Source organism: Montipora foliosa, chromosome 9, assembly GCF_036669935.1.
Source record: "Montipora foliosa isolate CH-2021 chromosome 9, ASM3666993v2, whole genome shotgun sequence".
Lineage (NCBI taxonomy): Eukaryota > Metazoa > Cnidaria > Anthozoa > Scleractinia > Acroporidae > Montipora > Montipora foliosa.
The window spans coordinates 5,821,108-5,843,607 of record NC_090877.1 but is presented as its reverse complement, the minus strand read 5'-3'; the positions used below and the strand labels follow the sequence as shown (position 1 = coordinate 5,843,607).

At 39.9% G+C, this 22,500-nt stretch overlaps 1 protein-coding gene across 1 annotated transcript in view; it reads left to right on the top strand.

The window, feature by feature from the left end:
- LOC137969440 (delphilin-like) overlaps positions 1–22,500 on the top strand; it is a 26,163-nt gene that overhangs the window by 1,190 nt on the left and 2,473 nt on the right. The window contains exons 1-28 of the mRNA XM_068815668.1: positions 1–1,428; positions 2,093–2,247; positions 2,410–2,598; positions 2,707–2,778; positions 3,553–3,644; positions 3,730–3,799; positions 4,367–4,664; positions 8,705–8,775; positions 9,019–9,170; positions 10,180–10,296; positions 10,693–10,770; positions 11,613–11,717; positions 11,796–12,095; positions 13,990–14,085; positions 14,419–14,624; positions 15,430–15,511; positions 15,595–15,657; positions 16,676–16,803; positions 17,111–17,179; positions 17,281–17,367; positions 17,476–17,544; positions 18,331–18,417; positions 18,552–18,681; positions 19,238–19,290; positions 19,432–19,509; positions 19,908–20,072; positions 21,266–21,337; positions 21,683–22,500. The exon at positions 1–1,428 is cut by the window's left edge and continues 1,190 nt beyond it; the exon at positions 21,683–22,500 is cut by the window's right edge and continues 2,473 nt beyond it. Coding sequence (XP_068671769.1) covers positions 874–1,428; positions 2,093–2,247; positions 2,410–2,598; positions 2,707–2,778; positions 3,553–3,644; positions 3,730–3,799; positions 4,367–4,664; positions 8,705–8,775; positions 9,019–9,170; positions 10,180–10,296; positions 10,693–10,770; positions 11,613–11,717; positions 11,796–12,095; positions 13,990–14,085; positions 14,419–14,624; positions 15,430–15,511; positions 15,595–15,657; positions 16,676–16,803; positions 17,111–17,179; positions 17,281–17,367; positions 17,476–17,544; positions 18,331–18,417; positions 18,552–18,681; positions 19,238–19,290; positions 19,432–19,509; positions 19,908–20,072; positions 21,266–21,337; positions 21,683–22,500 — 4,457 coding nt within the window. The 5' untranslated portion in view covers positions 1–873. The remainder of the gene's footprint in view (positions 1,429–2,092; positions 2,248–2,409; positions 2,599–2,706; positions 2,779–3,552; positions 3,645–3,729; positions 3,800–4,366; positions 4,665–8,704; positions 8,776–9,018; positions 9,171–10,179; positions 10,297–10,692; positions 10,771–11,612; positions 11,718–11,795; positions 12,096–13,989; positions 14,086–14,418; positions 14,625–15,429; positions 15,512–15,594; positions 15,658–16,675; positions 16,804–17,110; positions 17,180–17,280; positions 17,368–17,475; positions 17,545–18,330; positions 18,418–18,551; positions 18,682–19,237; positions 19,291–19,431; positions 19,510–19,907; positions 20,073–21,265; positions 21,338–21,682) is intronic.

Genomic DNA, 22,500 nt, shown 5'->3' with positions numbered 1-22,500 from the left:
GGTCAAGAGTAGCAATCAAGTTTGTTTGTTGCTTCATGGCGTTTCTTTTATGATATCCTCTTTTCAGCCCCGCGACGATCCTTTCCTCGTGTTGCGAGGCAACGGATGTGAATGAAGCTCTCTTGAAAATAAGTACCCAGCATCCTCTCTGATTGAATGGCATAATCTCAAAATCCTTTAACCCTCGGCCGTCGTTATGCGTATTTTTGCCTAGAATGACAACTTCAGTGAACTGCATTAAAAAAAATGCAAAATACCACCCGTAAATGGTTAAATAGGCATTCATTTGCATGCGTAATCGTGGCATACAGCTGTGCGGGCAAACATCGTAAGTGAGCACAGTGAATTGTTCTGAAGGTGACCGAAATCAACGAAAAACTAAACAAAGATAACTTTCATCACAGCGGAGAGTACGTGGATGCAAACGTCCTTGTTTGAAGAAGACCTGGCACTGTCTTGGTTAAAGACATTCATCTTCAAGAAGCCTATTCATTACATTTTCTAAGTTCCTGCGATCTTGGTTGCCTGGTTTCGGATTTAGCGTCGACTTCTTAAACAATACGCAAGGTCCTTAAAACGTGCGTTTAATAGTGCCGTCGGTTAAGTGTTTACTTCGAAAGACGGCGAAGATTTCAAGTTCGCGGACTAGGCCAGAAACGAAAGTGTATATGAGGATTTTGGAACCTTCGTAAAATATTGTGAATAGTTTGCTAAAGGGCACCTGCATGGTTGCAGATCACTTCACTTCTAGCACCAAGAAACATATCAGTTTTCCGACTCTTGACGTTGTGTAAGAAGCCAGAGAACTGTCGTAGTTGCAAACAGAGTTCTCGCTGAGTTTCGATTAAAAGCTGAAGGTGTTAATTAATCAATATGCGGACAAACGAAAACTGGCCTGAAGCTTTCGGATTTACCGTTGGGGGCAAAGCGCCTGTTGTCATATTATCGGTGGAAGAAAATTCTGTCGCACAACGCGCAGGACTTCATCCTGGCGATCAGATTCTCGAAGTAAATGGAGAAAATGTCCAAGGATTGAGCAAAGAAGAAATTACCCTCTTGGCTAAAAGGTCGCGTACTGTTCCACCAGCACTTGCCGTTATCTCGAGGATAAGAACATTCGATCTTCGGCGTCGCAGAGGTCGATTTGGATTTTCTGTGCGCGGCAAAGGTCCTGTGTTTATCGCTGACGTTGAGACAAATAGTCCCGCACAAAATGTCGGGATCCGTCCTGGCGACCTTGTCCTTCGAATAAATGGTGTTAATTTGAGACAAATGGACGAGCACGAAGTTGGACAAATGATCGATTCTTGTGGTCCCACGATTTCATTAGTGCTAATTGCAGGTGCTGCAGATATCGGAATTACAGACAAACGGGGAGGAAAAAGCTCGACTTCAAGGTATCGGCGAGCCAAGGACTTCTTCGAACAGGTAAATTCCAAAGTGGCCAATATTATTGTTATTGTTATTGTCCCTGCCTTACTGTTGAGTTACATAATAGCTGGCAAAAAATTGCCATGATCAATTCTTAGGCTATTAAAACTCGGCTGTTGTTTATGTTGCACGTAAGAAGTGTGTGCATGTGGTTGGTATTTCGTTGTTATTAGGTGAAGAGGGAGGAAAGTAGATACATGTAATTGATGAAACGAATATTATTGTATCAATTAATAGATTTGCCTTTGAAAATATTATTAAAGCAATGCGCTTGTATTATGAAGAAAAATTTTGACGTCAGTCTAGCAACGATCAACTTTGAAATGTAAACTATGCCAGAATGTCTATTGTTTATGCAATTTCGGGTTCAGGATCTAAAATATCAACCTTAACCATCGGAATGTTTTTCTTTTTTTCTTGACTTGTGCTGTATAAGCACAGGTAATTTGGATTTCGTAAATATTGGTCCTCTAGGGATGAATAATTTAAGAAGCATAAAGTCGTAAATATTAGGTTTTGATATAGCAAACACAGCTCTCAGAGATATTAGCCCCTCCAAACAAATTATTCTTGGGTTCTTAAATTGTACGGTAGGTGAATGGTATTAAAGAAAGTAGAAATCATTTTGTTATTTATTTATTTTTTTGTTGTATTTTATAAGATGAATTATTATCTGGCTGGACAAGAATCAAAGAAGAAAATGCTTATAAAAGCCTTGAATCAGTATGCAAGGGACAGGTCTGTTGAGGACTTAGCTCAGAGTTTAAAAGGGATCCTTCAGACGCCAGTTGAAAGAAGGCTGCTAAAAGAAATAAGGTAACTTTTAAGTCAATTTGGTTTGTGGTTTTTTTGAAAACTTGTCAACATTCTAAAGTTTTGTATGGTATAATTAATAATCCAGAACAAAAAGTTAAGTAATCATTTGCTCATTATGATAATATATTTTTAAATGTTGATTTTTCAACTTTTTTCACTCAGAGCTTTTACCCCCAAAAGTGAGCAGCCATTGTTTGACATTCTGGTTGGAGTGAATGGTGAAATCATGCAGACCCAGAAAGACACTGCAGACGATAATTTCATCCCAGACTTATCAGCTTCTTCAGACCTGGAACTTTCAGAGTATAAGGGGCATGTCCGTCATAACACTGCTCCTGTTGGCCGGTTTGGGTGAGAGTGATTTTTCTAAATTTAATTTTTATTTTCTTGTAAGACCGATGCAACTAGTTATTTTTATTTACATTGCAATAGTAATTGTGATAAACATGATTTTTTTAGCACTTGGTCCCATAGAGCACCAAATCGTGTGTCAAGGCCACAGTTGGAAAATAACACTGCTGCTAGTCCAAGGTAATACCAAACCTTTTCAAGATTTTGCATCTTTAGTATGTAGATGTACCATAGAGGGTTTTAATTGTTATAGCCAACATGGCTATAATAACAGTTAACAGTTTAACCTGAATGTAACAAGCATTTTGGCTTATTTTACATGCTTCTTTCCACTGGGGTTGATTTTTGAGTGATCGTTTTGAATGTGGCCGCACAAAAACCTGGACTGAAGTCATATGAGAATGTGAGGGGAAAGGGGATAAGGAGTGAGAAACCACCTGCAATCAACCCCTCAACATTTTCAAAACCTTAGTTCACCCACAGACAGAGAAAATATCGTTCCTGATTGGCTGATGAAGTGTCGAAAAAAATCTGCTGGTCAAATTTACTGCTCCCTTTCAGAAAAAGTAGAAACAAAACAGAGTGGAAAGAGACGACAATCTGTTTTAAATAAATTGAATTTAATACATGTAAGGCTCAGGGCAACCTAGTTGGTGGCTGCCAGATGTATCCATTGTGGAGCTAGATTTCGTATCGGCAGAAGATGCACTGGACAAAGTATTTCTCAACATAGTGAAATTACATTCTAATAACTTCCGCAAATAATTGTTCGCTATATATTATTGTCAACAAAATAAATTGCACACAGTAGAAACATGGACAGGGAAACCCCTTCTGCCATCACTACTGTAATCATTGCCCCAAATCTCCGGTCTCTCCATGACTCCATCCCTTACATGTAAATACATGTAAATTCTTGCTGCTCAAAATTAAGGTCATACTTTTTTTTCACAGAACTGTTCAGGTGAGAAGAGAGGGATCTGGTGCAGGGTTTGGCTTTACTCTCAGTGGAAATTCTCCAGTGTTTATAAAAAGTGTTGACAGAGGTATTACGTGGCTATCATACTTTGGACTTACCTTATTATTTTGATGTTCATAATGGTTTTTTCAAATTTGTTTTTTTGTGATAAGGTGGACCTGCTTTTCATGCTGGACTTAAAGCTGGAGATCATATTCTTGAAATAAATGGACTGAATGTCAGGTTAGTCATAAAATGAATCAAACATTTTATTCCATATGATACAATGTAGGTTTAGACAGAATCATTAAAATTGGTATTCTTACCACAATTGCTTGTAATCTTGCAAATCTGATTGGGTAATTTGTCATGGTCGAGAAGACCCTTGACAATGCTGCTCTCGTCATGCTCATGTCAACGTGCCATGCAACATTATTGTAATAGCCAATCCCTCAGTTTGGAAAATACAAATGTAAACCAATCAGATTGTGAAAAAGTTATAGACAAAGTTTGCTCTTTTTTTGTGTCACCATCTTGGTCATGCTCTGAAATAAACATCTTCTTTGAAGTTGAATATTATGGTAAAGAACAAATTGAGGTTGTCTGTACTCTTATCGATAATGGTAATTTATTCATTGCAGTGGTCAAAATTTGTTGTGGACTCATGAAGCACACAACATCTTGACCACTGTGATGACGAATATCATTGTCATTAAGACTATTGTAATAATAAGTATTGAATGGATCCAGTAAAATGCCAGTGAGAATAATATGTATAATTTTTAAATGTAAATTGTTTTTTTTCTTCAGGGGGAAGCCACATGCCCATGTAGTACAGCTGTTAAGGGGAAGTGGCTCGCATCCAAGCTTGCTTGTTCAGTGGCGACCCACGAGTGCATTAAAACATCAGTCCTCACTGTCATCCATTCCTGCATCAAGCAAGTCATCCCAACACTCTGTGACATTTGAAAATGAAAGACCTGCAACTATGTCGCGATGCTCATCAATGTCATCAAGGGCATTCTCTACACGGAGTGGTCTGTTTTTGAATGGTACAAGTTATGACAGAAGTGATCTTCGCTTGCTATCCCGACAATTCCAAATACAGGTACCCAGTTAATATCGTGCACATTGTTATAGATCTTCGACCATCTGTTGTGTATTACTTAATTATGATTTCTTGCTACATGTAGCTACAATGTTGGCTCTTAATTAAGGAGCATGCTTTGCCACGTCAACAGGCTGTTTTAGTTTAGGCTATAGTACCAGTAATGCTGGAATCCTGGACTTCCAACCATTCTGCACCATTGCACAAATTTTTTATAATACCTGTACTTTTTGTGTAGTGGTTGTCAGTGGTTACAAAAATGTATTTCAAAGTTACAGTGTGACCGGGAAAACCATGAACACCTGAAAGATGTCAAGAATCTTATTTCTGCCCAATCAGTTATCCAAATTCCGCTCACTAAACTGCAGAGTGTTTATGTTTGCGGGGCAAAATTTGTGTTTAGATTTTACTGGTAATTGATTTAATTTGAGCTAATTCTGGTCATTTTGCAAGTAAGAGATAACTTGAAACAAACTAGGGAGAAATGATTTTTCTAGACAAAGACACATCCTTCGACTAATAATGGTTATTCAGTTTGCAGTTTTGGTGTTTTTGCTTCTTTATTACGTGGAATGCCGAAGGCATACCACGTCTTAAAACCGGGCTGGTGTAAATGTGCATACCCCACGGATATTGAATTAAGCTCCGATCGGGTGAATTTACCTTTATACCCTTCAGTATATCTGAACTTCCCTGCCCCAGTTAGAAACCATATACTTTCCATGCGCTTCGCGATCATGTACGCGCGCTAGACCACTCGGCCACTGCGACACAGTTCTGTTGCGATGAGGAAAGCAACTATTTATTGTGGAATCTTTCCGCCGGCCATGATTGACACAGTATTAAAATATTCGATAAAGTGGACAGATGTTTTTTCTTTGAGAAAGACAAGCTTTTAAGGTAAGAAGAATTTTCTACGTTCTTTCTAGATCTTGCTTCGTACTTATACTTGTGTGTTCCGCTGTGAACATTACGGTATTTTGCACAGAACAAATACTTCATTAGGAGTATTTTGCATAGCACAAATACTCTAATATTTTTTGGGAACCGGTTTGTTCAGGCGTTTTGACATAGACGGCCAAACAAAATAAAAAATGAAATCAAGTTTTAAAAAAACGAATTACTGATGTCCGTAACGGGGACTTCGCAGCGGTCCCCCATCCAAGTACTAATCTCATTCGGAGGAGCTTAACTTCAGCTGACACCTGGGCTAACATCAACGATTGAGATCTTTGTGTTAAATTCGCACATGTATCTTGTCGGACTTTATTAAAACTTGAAAGAAAAAAAGTAATCTAACAAAAACCGGGTGTCTTGCCGTCATTTTGTCACAGATTCATCCTTTGTTTCGTGAGTTGTCAGTATTAAACACGCAAGGTAACTTGATCACAGGCGGCCGCTAAAATCGATGTCACTTTCCATTTTGTGATTTTACTTGTACGACCAAAAGTACGATAGAAAAATTGAACTCAGATTAAACGTACAAAAATCTCCCGAAATGTTTTTCGCTGATGGTAACTTGTATTATATTCGTGGCACAAAATTTATGATGTCTTCATCTCGCAAATTGTCTTATTCTCGATCGACACTTCCTAAAAGTTCCTTCTGCTCTCCTTAAAAACTACATATCATTGTTTAGTTACTTTTGCGTCAATATTTGTTTTGCATACATGTAAGGCAGGCTAACAAAATCTGTACCTTGCTTAGTTCGCATTTTTGGGCATTAAAATAGAATTTTTGGTCGTATGTTCCTGACAGCAAGTTGCCTCTTTTGACGTCTCCCATCCAGTTACTAACCCCGCCGGAAAGGGCTTGACTTCAATGTAAATTGGTTTTGGAAAGCTGTCAGAAGCTCAGAGTACACGCTTAAGCTTGTAGTGAAAAAGAAGTTGTAAATGATCAAATTGTCAGCCTTGAAGCTAACTGTTTCTCGATTTGCTTTTATTTTCTTCAGTCGTTCTGCGTTAAGCACTTTACTGAACCACATGTCTTCTCAGGGGGTATCTACCAAAGATATCTACCATGACACTGTAATGATTTACGATACCAAAACAATATTGTGTACCACAGTTGTTAGTTATGTGTCGATCAGACCGAATCTTCATCATCCTCCCTGGTAAACCACAGGCATTACCCTACCCTCTGTGCCAGAACAGTGTTGGTTGTTTTTCTTAAACAACCGAAACTGTTCTGTGCTTGCCCCCTACGGCACTGACAAAAGTACCGTATGTTAGTACTTGACCATAGCCATTGGCCGAGAAACTAATCTTAGCCAAAAGGCCGAAAAGCGATCAGGACACGGGAAAACTTAGGTAAAAAAATAGTGGAGATATGGGATTTTTGGCTGGGAAGGGGGGGGGGGGGGGTAGGGGAACTGAGGAGATCCAGGATATTTTTTAAAGTAGGAGCGCATTGCGTACATGTACGTGTGGTAGTGCAGTAACTAAACAGTGTTTTCTCGAGAAGCGATCACTAGGGTATTTTTGTTTTCGTGTTTGATAGTTTTTGGTTCAGCTCGAGTGCAGAATCATGACGAACTGTTGTAGTTTGTGAGAACTATTTACTACTTGTAGCTTTTGTTGAGTTTTGAATCGATAAGAGAAAGAGTTTTGGCGATTTCAACCCAGACTGGACTACTGGATTTAAGCTTTTTCCTTGACGAGATTTCAAGTTATTGTGAAACGTATGGTACCAAGTTACTCTAATACTGAAATCAAGATTATGGAATTGTAAAACTAGAACTTTGGACTGAACTATAGAACGCGCAATTACGGAATTTTACATTTTTGAGCATTCTGAGAAATGGAGTTCACATGTTGTCTTCTTGTCTTCGCCAAGGCAGATTTAAACAGTTTGCAAGAAACTAAACCAGGATTATGGAACCCGGAATTCGAATACATGGTCCGGTTGTTTGAAAGCCGATTACCTTAATCCAGGATTAGCGTAAACTTTTGTTTCATGTTTTCAACTTTTTGGTGAAAGTTTCCTTTGTTTATTGACTTCTTCTAATGTAAAGTTTCACGGAATATCAGCCTTGAACAGCATTTGGGAGTAGAGAATAAAACTCGTTTGTTCATTTTTAACCTGAGATTAGCATTAATCGACTTTTGAACAACTGGCCAAGGATGATAAGTTGTTGAACTGTGATCTGTAATAAGTTTTTCGGATGATTTAAGGCTGATCTTGTAATTTTTGGATGAACGTAGTTAAGGAAGCAAGTAAAACTGTAGGATTGAAATAAAGTCTCATTCCAAAAAATAAATAAATGAAAGATCCCGTATCCCGAGAACCCGCTAATAGGGCTTCCTTGTTTGCATTTGCAAATTTAGTAACATTAATATTGAGTTTTTACAACAGACAACTTCAAGTTATATTACAGATGTATCTTTCTGGTAATCTCTCGCCATTTTCCGAAGTTTACCTGTACTTGAAGTTCACTGTAAGTGGACAGTTTGTGTCAACTGTTTGCGCATTCCACGGATACGCCTTTGGAGGCGTCTTGTTGGCTTAAAAACAAGCATTCCTGACATATTTTAGGTGTTCATTGTTTTCCCGGTGGTACTGTAAGTACATTTACTTCAGAGATGGCCAGAGGGTGTTATTTGCTTTGCTGGGACCCAGATACTACATGTAGCACCCATAGACATTCTGAGTACAGTACATGTACACACCTTTGCTCAAAGGAGGTCTCAAGATCAAAAGCCAGATTAAATATTGGTGTGCTGGCTTACTCTATAACAAGGTCCCATCTACTTTAAAACTTAATGATCTACCCCTATTTTGCTGACCAAACTATTAAACCTTAGCCTCTGTGTTCTGTATAAGCTGGCATGCACTAAGAATGTCTCTTAACAGTTTTTCCCTTGCTCAATGGGCAAGTTCGCCCAGTGAGGTAAAGGGTTAACGAAAAATTGAGCAAACTGCCACAACCATTAGATACAAGAATCATGAAGAGTTGTTCCTTTTCAGCACATGTACAGTATTTGCCCTTTGAAATCCTTTGAAAATTGTTTGTGTTTTTTTTTTGGAATTCGTCATAGATGAGTCAGCTACTTACACGCGGAGAACAGCTGGTTATTAAACAAAGCCTTAATCGATACAGTAAAGAAAGGTAAACAGCTGTTTTATTATAATTGTCAATTATGATTGTCAAGATTGAACACTACTGCACGCTGTTGTCATTGTTGTTTGCAGTGGCGAGTAGGACGATGACTGCAATTTTGCCAGCGCGACTGTTGATGAAACTTGAATGTGCTTTATTTGGAGTGAGAGAATGTCTGACCATAGACTTCGATTTTTTACATTAGACTTTTGACCATGTTGATTGTGACCACTTAGCTTGTTTATTTTGAAGGAATGTTCAAAGACTTATCAATTCCTTGGAACCTGTTTTGGATGATGGATCTAAGCTACAGATTCTGCATTACTTGAGTGAGCTCCTTCCAGAGGCAGAGCAGCAAGCATTTGACAGGGCAGCTGCAAGAATGATATCCAGGAAAATGGACAGTAAGCAAAAGGATTTTTTCTGTACCTAAATCTCAACCTATTTGAATGTCTTACATCTGATATTTTGCTTATTACTGTACATATATTTTGCTAAATATACAATTCTTGTACATGGATTATATCATTACAATGATGTAATTTTAGAATGTGAATAAATATTTACCAAAGAATTAAGCCATTCACTCCTCAGGTGCCTTGCAGGATGCCCCCAGTTGATGATGTACGTAAATCGTCTCACTTCCAGGAGTCAATGGGTTAAGCTGTGTTGCAAAAGTGCTAAATTTGCCCCCCATCATCCCACCCCAAAGACACCCCTTCCCCTCCACCTCTCCCTTTCAGTGTGTAAGTGTGCACTAATCACATTTTCAGTCAGGATGCCAACTTGGGAAAAGTAATTTAACTATCCCTTGTAGTTAATATACATGTAATGTTCCATATCTCTGGAATTCTACAGTTGTATCATAACACTTAATAGTGTAGGTGTTATTTTACATAGTATCATAATAGAGTTCAGTAACTAAATGCTAGTCTTGGTTCATGAAAACTTAACAAAGGATCAGTGGTTTCAGTAATTACCAACAGCTGACAAAAGGCAATGGCTTTAATTACTTTACTCCAAGATTAGTCAGCTAACTTTTCCCCTGCATGTAAATTACATATAATTAAAGACAGGTTCCTTCAATGTAATTGAAAGTGATTTCATAGAGGAAGAGAGAGAGAGAGGGAAAAAGTAAAGAAGTTATTTACCTGAGTTAAGGGTTGGTCTGTTTTAGCAAAAAACTGTGACCTCGGTCTTGAAAAAGCTGCCCTCGGCCTGCTGCCTCAGGCAGCATTTTCAAGACCTTGGTCACAGTTTTTCGCTATATGGACCTCCCTGGTGGCAAATAACATATCTTTATGTCATGTGCATCCCACCTGTGCCATTCACTCCGGCAGTTTTGCTATGGAAACTAATCCTTCCATGTACATGTACCTGTTTTTAATTTGCGTTGTGGGACATTAATTGCAGCTGGTGTCGTTCCAAGTTTGGGGACCAACAATGAGGAAGTTGTTGATGTGCTTTATCGAGTACAAGCCAGGCGGCTTGCTGATGCACCAAGAGCGCGGACCACGACACCTGGAGGGAGTAAGAAAGGATGCTTGTACTTTCACGATGTTGTCATAAGATGTAATGGTTGTTGGCTAGGCTGCTGTGGACCTTGTATGGAAACATACATGTACATGTACATCAATCTTTCTATCATGATAATCTGGTTCTCCTACATTTAGAGTGGGAAAAGCACAAATGTCTTTTGCATTCATACATTGTACATGTAGACCAGGGCTGAGTTTCTGGAAGCATGGTGCTAATCTGTGTTAAATTCCATGACAACCATTAGTTTAGTAGTACTGACCATGCTATGGGCAACCCAGTCCACTTGTAAACTAGCTTGTCGACATGACCTGGTTGTTTGCATTCTTGGCAACATTAATGGCATCTATCAGACTTTTTTAAGCATGTCCTTGCTTGATTGTGTTCCAGTTTTTTCTGGTGACCCACACAGTAATTGGCCCCTAACTGGTGCTGTCAGAGGCAGGCTTAGCCCTGGACTTGGTTACAGTAAGTGGCAGTTTGTTTACAGATCTATAGGAAATGTGGTTTAAGTTAAAGAAACTGTGGTCGAGTCAGCGTCAATGGCTGTCTGAAATCAGGAAATTTGGTAGTATTAAAACAGTGAGCTGATAAAAGTAAAATGACCATGGAAGGGAGATTAAAAAGCTCCTATTTCAAGAATTAATAATCCACGGTACACCTTAAGAGCACTCAGGAGCTCATTCAACATGTGTCTATGCATTCTGGATCGAATTGGAATTTGGCAGTGTTGGTTTTTCTGTAGACTGCAAAACAGTCGTTTTCTTCCCTTTTCGGAAGGCGTGAAGCGCCAAAAGCGTGATCCACGGGTGTGAAGCACACGAGCCTCACTCCAGACCTTTCATTTGAATATTGACTGCGTCGCCTGCATTTGCAAAAAAATATGACTGTTCTGCAGTTTAGTTTTTCTGGAGAGGTGAAAACCAGAGAACCTGGAGAATACCTCTTGGAGCAAGGAAAGAATCAACAACAAACTCAACCCACGTATTAGGATGCCTGGACCGCTAATCGAACCTAGGCAAGCTTGGTGGGAGGTGAGTGCTCTCACCACTGTGCCACCCCTACGTCCCTAAATTAGCTCCTTGTCACAGTGAATCAGATTTAGCTCTGTGCATGGTGATGGAGTTTAACAGTCTCAAACCTTTTTCCATTTACTTTGCATGTCTGAGTGCACTATTCCTTGACTAAAAAAATGCAGTTAAGTTTGCATTCAACTTCTCATCATGCAGTGCACAATTCTATGGGAATGTAATAATTGGTAGCATAGTTCATTTGAAGTTTTCTCAATGGCTTATTGTTTTTCCGTATAGTTGGACATGACCTTGATACAGTTCCAGTGCGTGGTTCACCAAGAAATGGTTCCCCTGACTCAGGCTGGGATGACGATGATGATGAACTTGATCTCACTGGACTTGGTAAATACTGAAATAATTTTTAAGAGTAAAAGTGTGTATTATGAGGTGATTCATATGCTTTTTATCTTTGTTTAACAGAAGAACTTGCAGATGCGTTATTGGCAGATGAGATGAGAAAGTCTAAAGCAACAAGCATTCAAACACAAGCGCAAGTTCACAGTCCCATATCGGCATCTGGTCGTGGACAGGAAAGGTTACATGCACCAGTAAGTGGTGATGGGGGCGTTGCTGAGGGATCTGCTGAACTCTCAGGAGCTGGGATGGAAAAAATCCAGCATCAGTTGGCAGTAACTACTCAAGAGCTGATGGAAACTAAGGAGGCTTTGGACAAGAGCGAGAAAAAGCTGTTAGAGATACAAGAGAAAAGTGAGGCAACAGGTCAGGATAATAATATTTTAAACATTTAAAGTGCTACTATGATCAAATTTTTATCCCTTGAAGTTTTAGGTTTACATGTATCGTATAGAATTCCAGGAAACATTAAAAACGCTGTTTACTGTTTGGAAATATCTGCACTGGTTTGAAAAATGGTTTGAAAAATGTGTAAAATATGCAAATGAGATTACTGCTGATGTCATTCACTTGACCCAATGTAAAATCAAGTATATAAATAGAGCTATCTCGGTCAATTTGCAGAATAGAGACCATTGAAACATGGTAGTCTAATGGTTATACTGGCAACACACCTTCGGGTGTAAAGAAATTGGTTCCCATGGCAACTCACTCTTTTCCTGTCCCCTCCAACCTGATTCAATATTTTTGGTGATCATAAGCTAGAAAAAACATTTAGCAAGGCAACAAACTCTACCTAAGGTATTTATATGCTTACAGGATCATGCAGATGAGTCACCATTGGCAAATATCAAAATAGAACGCCAAAGGTGGCCAGCAAAGCCTTTAATATCAGTGAGGTCTGGAACCCAGTATGTTGCCATGGTAACAAAACTGGTATGCTATATAGTAGCCTGCGAGCAGGCCCTCCGAGGGACTGGGGTTGGAGAGAGGAGAGAGAGCCTGCTCGCAGGCTAGCTATATAGGGTCTTCATATATTGTCTACCAGCAGCCTCTTCTGCCTCATTTGCCAGTCTCTCCACAAAAAAATTAATGTTCTCTTGTCTAGTTTGGTCATTTTTTTCACCTCATGGTCCAATTCTGAGTGTTTTCTCCTTAGCTGGTCACGGACGCGTTCTGACTGGGTGGAGTTCATTCGCTGCTTGACTCCTCTCCTTGTTTCTGTTTTTTTTCCAGGTCTCCCCTTGTATGACTATCCCTTCCTCGTTTTTCCTCATTTTAAATCCAAGGACCTTCTCTCCCGCTGCCTTAAATGCCTGATTAAAGGAGTCAATGTTGATCTCCTGTTCTTTTTGAAAGCCGTTCTTCAGCTCCTGTCTAAAAGCTTATCTGATCCGGTCATCTCTCAGTTTACTGGAATCGAACTGTTGTCCCCTTCTCTGTCCTCTGCGTGTCCAACGCAGCTTCAGTGAGACAACTGCCACCAGCAGGTTGTGATCACTGGCGACATCTTTGAGGTCTTATAGACCTTATTCATAAATGGTGGTCACATTTATAATTCTTTTGTCCACGTGCAAATTAGCCTACCAAGCCTCATTTTAGAGCAAGAATTCTTTTCAATTCACTGAGTGGTATCGAGGCGTGGTAGGCTAATTTGCACTTTGACAAAAGAATTATAAATTGGCCGTCATTTATGAATAAGGTCTATTAGGCCCGGGAAAATGGCTTTAACATTTGCTTCAACATGAGTTCGATTTTGTTGAACGATGTTGAACGATTTTGACTGCTGGGCTGGGCAGACGGTTTCAACACATTATCAACATTTGATTGAGAGGGTTGGGATGGTATTCACTTCCAATCTGCAGCCGTGGTTATTACTATGGATACAGACATGGATATGATTGTCATTGACAGACCAATTAGTGCAGGGCACACGCACCTCATTACACATTCGCGGTATCAAAAAGAACTCTTGAATGGTTGCTGAAGCAAAGTTAAAACGCTTTTAAACTGCTCGTTTCGGATTTCCAGATCGTTCTCTTATTATACACATTTTGGAGTATAATGGAAAAACCATCTCGATGTGACTTTTTCCTAAAGATTTTGAGCAGTCCTGTTTTCAACATGGTTAAAGTTCTTAAGTTACCTTTAGAAAAGAGCCTTTTATGCCGTCTCGTGAAGGATACTCTAATGAACTACCATGTCTGATATTTTGCTCGGAACAATTTGTTTGAATATTGTTCATTTGTCCTTTTTGAAGATCGAAGTAGTGAAGCAAGCTCTCCAAACACATCACCGGAGAACCCTTTGGATGCTGCTGTGAAAGCGCGAAAGAAAGACGAAGAAGACAAGCAAGGCAAGTGGTCTTTTTCACCAAAGAAATGATCAAAAATTCAAACTGATGTTGCACGTCAAGGATTCTTGGATTAAATTGGCAATTATGCGCAATGCGTAGGGCCCTGTTGGGGCCCAAACGAAAAACAGCTTTCGCCGGCGCTCGTTAATTCTGCATAGTCGTACTGGTTAGTGTTCTTACTTTGAAGGAAAATGTTACCAGAACCGTTCTACTTCACCCTCTCTTTCGTGTTATTGAAGAAATTTGCTATTTATTTGTGACATTTCTTGATTTATTCGCTCGTTTTCTGTTCTGTTGAATTGTCATTTATATATTGTACATCCTTCTTTTTAGGAAACTCAACTGCCGCTGTTGCCCCACCTCCTCCTCCCATGGTAGCACCACCACCCCCTCCACCACCTCCACCCCCACCACCCCCTCCCCCATCTTTAGTGCCTCCCGTACCATCCATGGCGGGTCCTGGAGAGCAAATGCAACTGAAAAGAGTCAACTGGGAAAAACTCAGCATTGCTGGATTAGAGAACACTGTATGGGCTCGGGTACGTTTGAAGAAACCGGCAGGAACTTTAGAACCGTAATTTTCACTTTTTTACATTTTTGAATTTTTTACAGCACCACCAGTTGCTCACTATATTTGATCGTGTAGGCAAACGCTATGAACCGCAAATGGCCTAATATGAGTTGAGCAGTGACCTCCTGGTGGTGTGGTAGAAAGTTTTGTAGGAACCTTGGACCAACCTCGTTTCCAGGGTCTCTCTTGTAACCAAGAGAGACCCTGGGAACGAGGTTGACCCTGCTCCTGTTTGCCATTTAAAATCAAAATCACTGTAAAATATCTCAACTAAATGTCAGTGGCTTCAAAATTGACATTCTTACTAATTTCATCACGCTCTTTCCATTTCTGGCATCTGCTTTTTACCACGACCTTTTTTTATGATTGACAAGGTCACGTGGCACGTCATGCAAAAGCACCCAAAACTTTGCGCTATTTCAGTTTGATAATCGTATTGTGTGGCAAAAGCGCTAATGAGCCCATACATTCCTTTTCAAGCCAAAATTGAACACTGAAAGATACTTGATCCATTGGGCTCAAATTTTCAGAGGTAGCTTTGATTACCCTCTTAATACTTGTAGTCTGTACTAATTTCTTGGACGTAAATTAAAGCGATTTTATTCGGCTCTAGAACTGTAACAACAGAAAGTTCAGAACTAAAATATGGGGGACTCGAGCCGTTTTGCTTTATTAACTAGGCTATCAGGGATCTTGAAGCTGAATTTACTTCTTTCCGTCTAAACTGAGTTACTGTCATTCTGATGAAGTTGTTTTTCTTCTTTTTTTTTCAGCTTGGGGAGAACGAACCTTCAGAGGAGGTCATAGAGTTTATCCAACTCGAGCAAAGCTTCAGTGCTATACAGAAAGTTTCGAGTATGAACCGTCTCCCCTTTTTTTTTGTCAATTTTAAGCTTTCATGTTTTACAGTACTGATCAGTGTTCTTTAATTTTATCAGGCAAAGAGCAAAAGAAACCAGAAAAACCAGCTGTAATGAGCCAAAAGAAATGTTATAACATTGGTGAGGGAAATCCCTTCTTTTTTTCTCACTCTCTTCAGTTTCGCTGTTGCTGTTGTCCATTTGTCTTCGTTTCTTAACCCTTTCATTTGCAAGATCGGAACGTTCATTCTCCTAACTAGTAACTTAGATTTCTCTGTTGTGAAATCATGAGAATTTAGGGTTATATCAAGATCACACCTGTTAAGCTGCTAATAATCTTTACCCTCGATAGCTGTGACTGACATTTCATTGAAACTGTGTGGAGAATTTACATACATAGCAGGGGCCCATGAGTAGGAGCCTTGGTTTGCGCGTATCTTTCAATTTTTAGAACTTAACATTGAACGGGAGGGCATTCACAGTTACATTAATTTACTGCAATTTGCATACGTTGTTTTTGCTGTTTGTGTCTTCGTTTGACAATAACGTTATTCTGATTGGCCATTCTGAACAGTGCGTGAGGAACCAAAGAACTCGTGGCTTTCTAAAAATAGAAAGATACGCGCAAAGGTTGACTCATATAGGACTTTTATGGGAGAGGAAAGCTCCTACTCATGGACTACTGTTTTTAGTTTATGCGTGAGTAAAGGAAAACCCTGGACCTGTCCAAAGATAGTGGACAGAAATTGTTTGTACCTGTAAGGTGTGCAAAGGCTTACGCCAGATATATATATTTGGGGGTCCAGGGATGGCACAGTGGTGAGAGCACTCGCCTCCCACCAATGTAGCCCGGGTTCGATTCCCAGACTCGGCGTCATATGTGGGTTGAGTTTGTTGGTTCTCTACTCTGCACCGAGAGGTTTTCTCTGTGTACTCCGGTTTCCCCTCTCCTCAAAAAACCAAGATTTCACTTGATTTGCGTTAATTGATAATTTCAGTTTATAGTCTCCCCAATTAGTGCTTCAGCGCTAGAACGACTGAACACTTAAAGTTCCTTTCCTTTCCTTTCCGAGCTGAGAGGACAACTGTACATTTTGGACGGCTGACAGAAAAACTATCCGAGCGACTGACTGAAAAGTTGTTTTTGTGTTTGTGTTAGCAATTTTATTGGGTCATTTGAAGATGCCATTTGAAGAGATCAAAAGTGCACTTCTTGCAATGGAGGAGAAGAAGTTCAGCGAATCTCATTTAAAGCAGCTTCTACTGTACGCACCGGACAATAAAGAGGTAACTAAAACGCCCCCCCCCCTCCCCCTTCCTTAACGAAACGTAATGAAACAATCGGCTCAAGACAGGCGAATTACCCACATAACACAGTGGACTAACTTTCTGCGGTACACCCAGCGGCCCGCGACACATTAAAATGTCCCTTTTGGGCTGAATACCGTAGATCAAATGCTAGTGATCTTAGTTTTATATTCCAAGGGTTTGCCATGGTTATACTTGCATTAGACGCCGGAGTTGAATCTGTTGTTTTCACGTCCTGTCATTGTTGCAATACCTTATGCCGACGAAAATTACTTTTTTTTTTCAGCTTCAGAAGTTTAAGTATTTTGCAGACGATGTTTCAAAGCTCGACAAAGCGGACAGGTTTTGTTATGAAGTAAGAAATAAAACCTACGCAATTTTACGGTGTTTTTCTTTTATTTTTGCATGGGTGCTATCCTCATTCTCTGAGTTAATTCTAACATTTCTCCCTTTTAGATGAGTAAAGTATCTTGGTACAAACAGCGTCTGAGAGCCCTGCTGTTCAAAGCTCGCTTTGCGGACAAAGTAGAAGAGATTAAGCCGGTAAGATAACTAGTGGAGCATCTGGTAGGGTGTTTTTAGTGGCGAATTAACGGAAGTCAGTTTCGCTTGCTTTCATTTTGTCATTGGAAACATCTTCCTTGTTTTCAGGACTTGGAAGCGGTTCTTGATGCTTCATCGGAACTCAGAAAGAGTCCAAAGCTGCAAAAGATACTCGAGGTTTGATTTGAATGTCATTTGTGAATTTGCCACCTTAGTTACTGCAACCGACGAAATTCGGAGGCATCGCTGAACCACGACAAGAGATACAAAAGCGATATCGCGATGTTACAATCAACAAATTTGTGATTCTGTGTGTTGCATATTTCTCACCCAAGCTCCGTTTTTTAGCATTTTTCTATTCTACATGTTCCAGCACTCGGCAAAGTTCCTTTTTGACCTATGGCTGTTTCTGTTTGGGTGACCTCATACACCATAAGCCTTTTTAGAGGTATCAGTGCCAAGCCGGCCACTTCTGCTGGAGAGAACAGGACAGCCACAACACCGGGGACTTCACCCCCTACTCTTGTAACCATTTGCAGATGAAATTACAAAGGCAGTACCTTCTCCTTAGTTATTTTAAGATCCTGAGTGTTGATCCGGCCGGGCTTCGAACCCGCGACCTCTCGCATGACAACCCGATGCTCAACCAAATGAGCCACCTGAGCGCTCTTGCTGAGTGATTGATTTAGCAAACAAAAAAGGCAACTCTCTCTCTCTCTTTCTCTCATCGCTTTCATCTTATTTCATGCAAGATAGCGGTGGGGATTAGATGTTGAACAATGGCAGCGTTGTTATACAGGTAGTAAATTTGAAAGCAGTCAAAAATTGTTCGTATCTAGCCACGCACCGCGCATAGTATACGCGGTAATGGATTGTTGTCTTGGTACGTTTGTTGTTTTCAGCTTGGAAAATGTATTTGCGTTTGAAAACAGTTTTGACCCAGGCTTCTTTCTTGTGTTTTAGTTGGTACTGAAAATGGGTAATTACATGAATAAAGGAAACACGAGGATAGGATCGGCGGCAGCTTTTAAAATTGAGTACTTAAACAAGGTTGGTGCAGTTATCATTATTACTTTGGCCTTGCGTTTCGTTTTTGTGTAGTAAAAACAACTAATTTACTTCTCAGTCATCCTGGTTGAGTACTATTAGTAATCATGCTTGCGTTTCCGTTTTATCATAAACAGCTCAGCAATACCAAAACATCAGACAACAAATCAACTCTTCTTCACTTTTTGGTGCAAACAGTTGAATCGAAATGCCCGGAAGTTTTAAATATCAAGGATGAAATTCCGTCAGTGCCTACTGCAGCCAAAGGTTGGGAGTTGTGTGGATTTTTGCTTTTCAAAGTTCATGATTGTAGTATAGGTATTGAAAAACTCAAACGAGCACAGGACTGACTACAGAGACAAATTTTACAGCTCCCTAGTCAATATCTTCACAATCTACTTTCAATATTATTACAATTTCGTCATAGTGCTTCTTCTTAGTATTTCTATTTTTATAACTCGCATTTTGTATTCCAAAGGCTTTCTCGAGTTTTTAACGCCTCTAACAAGGGTTGCTCGATCTGTCCAACCACGGGTTGACGCCGCCATCTTGGTTGCGACAAAAGAGGCCTGGACACTAGTACCCACCAACGGATAGTGCCACATTTCCTGTGCGGAGTCCTGCACACGACCAAACTATCACATGTGACAATTTTTATTTGTCCAGTTTTTCAGCAAATGAATTTGTCATAAAATTTGGAGAAAGTTGTCGAATAAACGGGCAAAAAAAAAATTGCCACACAAAATGTGCTCGTGTGGATGCGCCTAGATCCAGTACTGTTTCGAGAGGTTTAAATTGTAATATTGGTGTTTTCTTATTGTAGTGTCTGGTCAAATGGTTTCTTGTGAAGTAGAAGAGTTATCTGCCGGAATGAAGGTTTGTTTACCCCTTTTTGAGTCCTGCAAAGGCGATATGATGGGACAGGAGATGAAATAAAGATCAGAGAATTTTGCTTTCTCCATGCAAAAACAAACAGAAGGAAATTAACGTTTTTTATTTAAATTGTTTTCTGTGCAGGAGTTGCAGTCCGATCTCGGTGCTTTCAGGTCACTGAAGTTGCAGGATCCTAATGATCGCTTTACGCTCGCAGTCAAGGCAAGTTCTTTGTTAGTTGGTTTGTTTCTTCCTTTTCTTTATTTGTCAAAACTGGGTTGAAATATTAAATTCAGTTTTGTGGCATTCCTGTTACCAAGCGAAAAAATATCGAAGGCTTTTTTTTTGGGATAAGCTATCGATTGTAAATGTTTGGCAAATTTTTGAAAACTCGTTGCGGCCCAAGTATTTAAAAGAGTGGCCATTTTCTTTCAAGCTTCAATCCATTTTGTTCCTCTCTATAAATCGCTGAAAATACATACTTGCACACAGCAGAGAATACCTGGACTGCAGCCGTATAATTCTCTCGTTGACGTTTTACGAGTAAGCGTTGATAGTGTGACAGTGCGCCTTTAAACTTGCAAACTTGGATCCTGAAAACACTATTGCTTAATCCACAGAGCATCATTGACGATACTGAAGGTGAATTGAATGAGCTGTTGAGCTTACAGGAAAAGTCGACCAAAGAGTTTCGTGAAACGGTTAAATTCTTCGGTGAAAAACAGGAGACGGCAACAACCGAAGATTTCTTTGGAATATTTGCTGCATTTATCATGAATTTTGAAGTGAGTAACTACCAAATGTTCGCTTTTAAATGCCCCTTCATGTCAAATATGTGGAGATGTTCCCCTCTGGGGAGAGATGGGTTGTAGGTGGACCTTTAAACAAGTTGTAGATCTTAAAAGTGAGCTCGTTGCATTTACTCCGTAATGTCAGTGCAGCAATCAAATTCTAAAGTGGAGACGAGTTGCCGTATTTTACTCGATTAAACGCTGTGGCATTTATTAAATTTTGAGCGTGTCCCATGCGGCGTTTATTTCAAAATCACTGACAACAATTACGCGGTAGACCATTTGTAAATAATATTTAAAACAGAAGCACGTTAAAAGTTCCAATGCATGTCTCGTACTTTTGCCGAGATAGAATCGTAGTTGTCTGGCTTGTGATCAACGTTAGAGAATTCAACGTGTACTTTTTTTTCTCACAGTCCTCGCACAAACGCCGCATTCTTCTGATTGGGTGCGGCGTTTATTGGTATTTTTCCTTCCATCTGCGGCGTTTTATCTTTGATGCATATTCCATGCTTCACCGCAAATTCATGACCGCGCTTTTATTCTCACCGATTTTTAATTGACTTTCGTAAAACAGTGGACCAATCACGATATCCGCAACTGAGCAAGCAAACGAGCCAATCACATCAAAGAATAAACTTCATGTTGTCGACGCAAAGTGCGGGAAAACGCGTTCAATGTTTTGATTGGCTGAGACTGCTTCGTGAGATTTTGTAAACCAATAGGTCAATTCGGAGTTTCAAGAAACAATGTGCGCGTCGGGATAAAAATCTTTTTTGTTATGGTAAATAGCTGCAAGAATTTGCATTACATTTTTTTTTTATTTTTTTTTATTTTATATGCTTGCTTCTATTCAGATGCGCGCACGTTTTTTGAAACTCTGAACTCGCTTATAGTTAATTATATTATATTATATTATATTATATTATATTATATTATAGAGCGTATTCATAAATGGCGGCCAATTTATAACTCTTTTGTCAAAGTGCAAATTAGCCTACCAAGCCTCGATACCATACAGTGAATTGAAAAGAATTCTTGCTCTAAAATGAGGCTTGGTAGGCTAATTTGCACGTGGACAAAAGAATTCTAAATGTGACCGCCATTTATGAATAAGGTCTATATTAGGTGTTGCTTCATAATCATAATCAACAGTCTATCATTAGTATCTTGCCTTTGCTTTTCAGAGGGCCCTGGCAGAAAACAAAGCCAAATTGAAGTTAAAAGAAGAACAGGCGAAAAGAGAAAAACAAAAGCAGGTCTGCATCAATTATGGAGTGTGCGATGCATGTGTGACAGTTAACGAGGGACGGCAGGCAGCTTTGCATTGAGCACTTAAGGAAAAGTGTAGAGAATGGTTAATTTCCAAAAACAAATCATCCGACGTTCGCAGTGAGCTCCGTTCTTAGGAGAACTAGATGTTAAAATCTTGAGAATAAGGGAAATAAGATGTTGATTATTGTGTACAAAATTGAAAATGGTTTTATCAAGTAACAGATTTTGTGAGGAATGCGGGTTCGCTTTCACGTAAAGGAGATATCCCCTTGGTGTTCTCCCAGAGTTTCTTCTTTTAATTGATTTTGATTGTCTTTTCGTTTTTGTAGGAACGCGCAAGGCTGAGGACACTGTCCTCTGAGAGGAGCATGAGTGATCCAGCAATGGAATCTAAAGAGGAACTGAAAAAAGCCATTGAATCAGTTACACGCAAAACAAGCCAAAGTAGCGAGGAGCTGCCTGTTTTTTCACCCGCGTCGTCTCTTAATGGATCGTTCGGTGGCGTAGAAATGAAAGCTGTGATGGCCAACGATTCTATGCCTGTGGAGACGGAACCCGACAATGGTTGGACAGTTGTGGATGTTGACTGGAACAAGTACCCAAAAAAGAAAGAGACTGTGCATAGTAGCAATGAATCTACTGTCAAATCTCCTGTGTCACCTGCTACACCGAAACCGTCACTGGCTCCAAAACCAAAACCAAAATCTCCAGCTTCTGACAGTGGGAATTCCGATCAGAAGTTTAATTTTCCAGTGGCATCAGCGAACGGCAGTGAAAATCACGTAGCATCAAGTCAAACTAAGAGACCTGAAAACCCAGTTGTAAGCAATGAGGAAAGACCTAAGAACGTTAGCGACGGCGGAGATATTGTTAAAAGCCAAACAGAGAGCAAGAAACCATCAGTACCGTCCCCCAGTGGAAGCATCAAGAGTAGAATGTCGTTATTTGAAAGCGCTGGACCTGTAAAACCGCCGCTTTATGCCAAACCAGACCTTTCCAAGAGGACTAGGGCCCCCAAGAGCCCTGTTAGGGAGGAGACAACAACTGCTGCGAGTCCGAAGGTTGAAGATACAAGTGAAGCACCTCCTTTACTACCTGACCGCCTTTATTCAGACGAAGATCTTGAGCCTCTTAATCCAACTCCCAA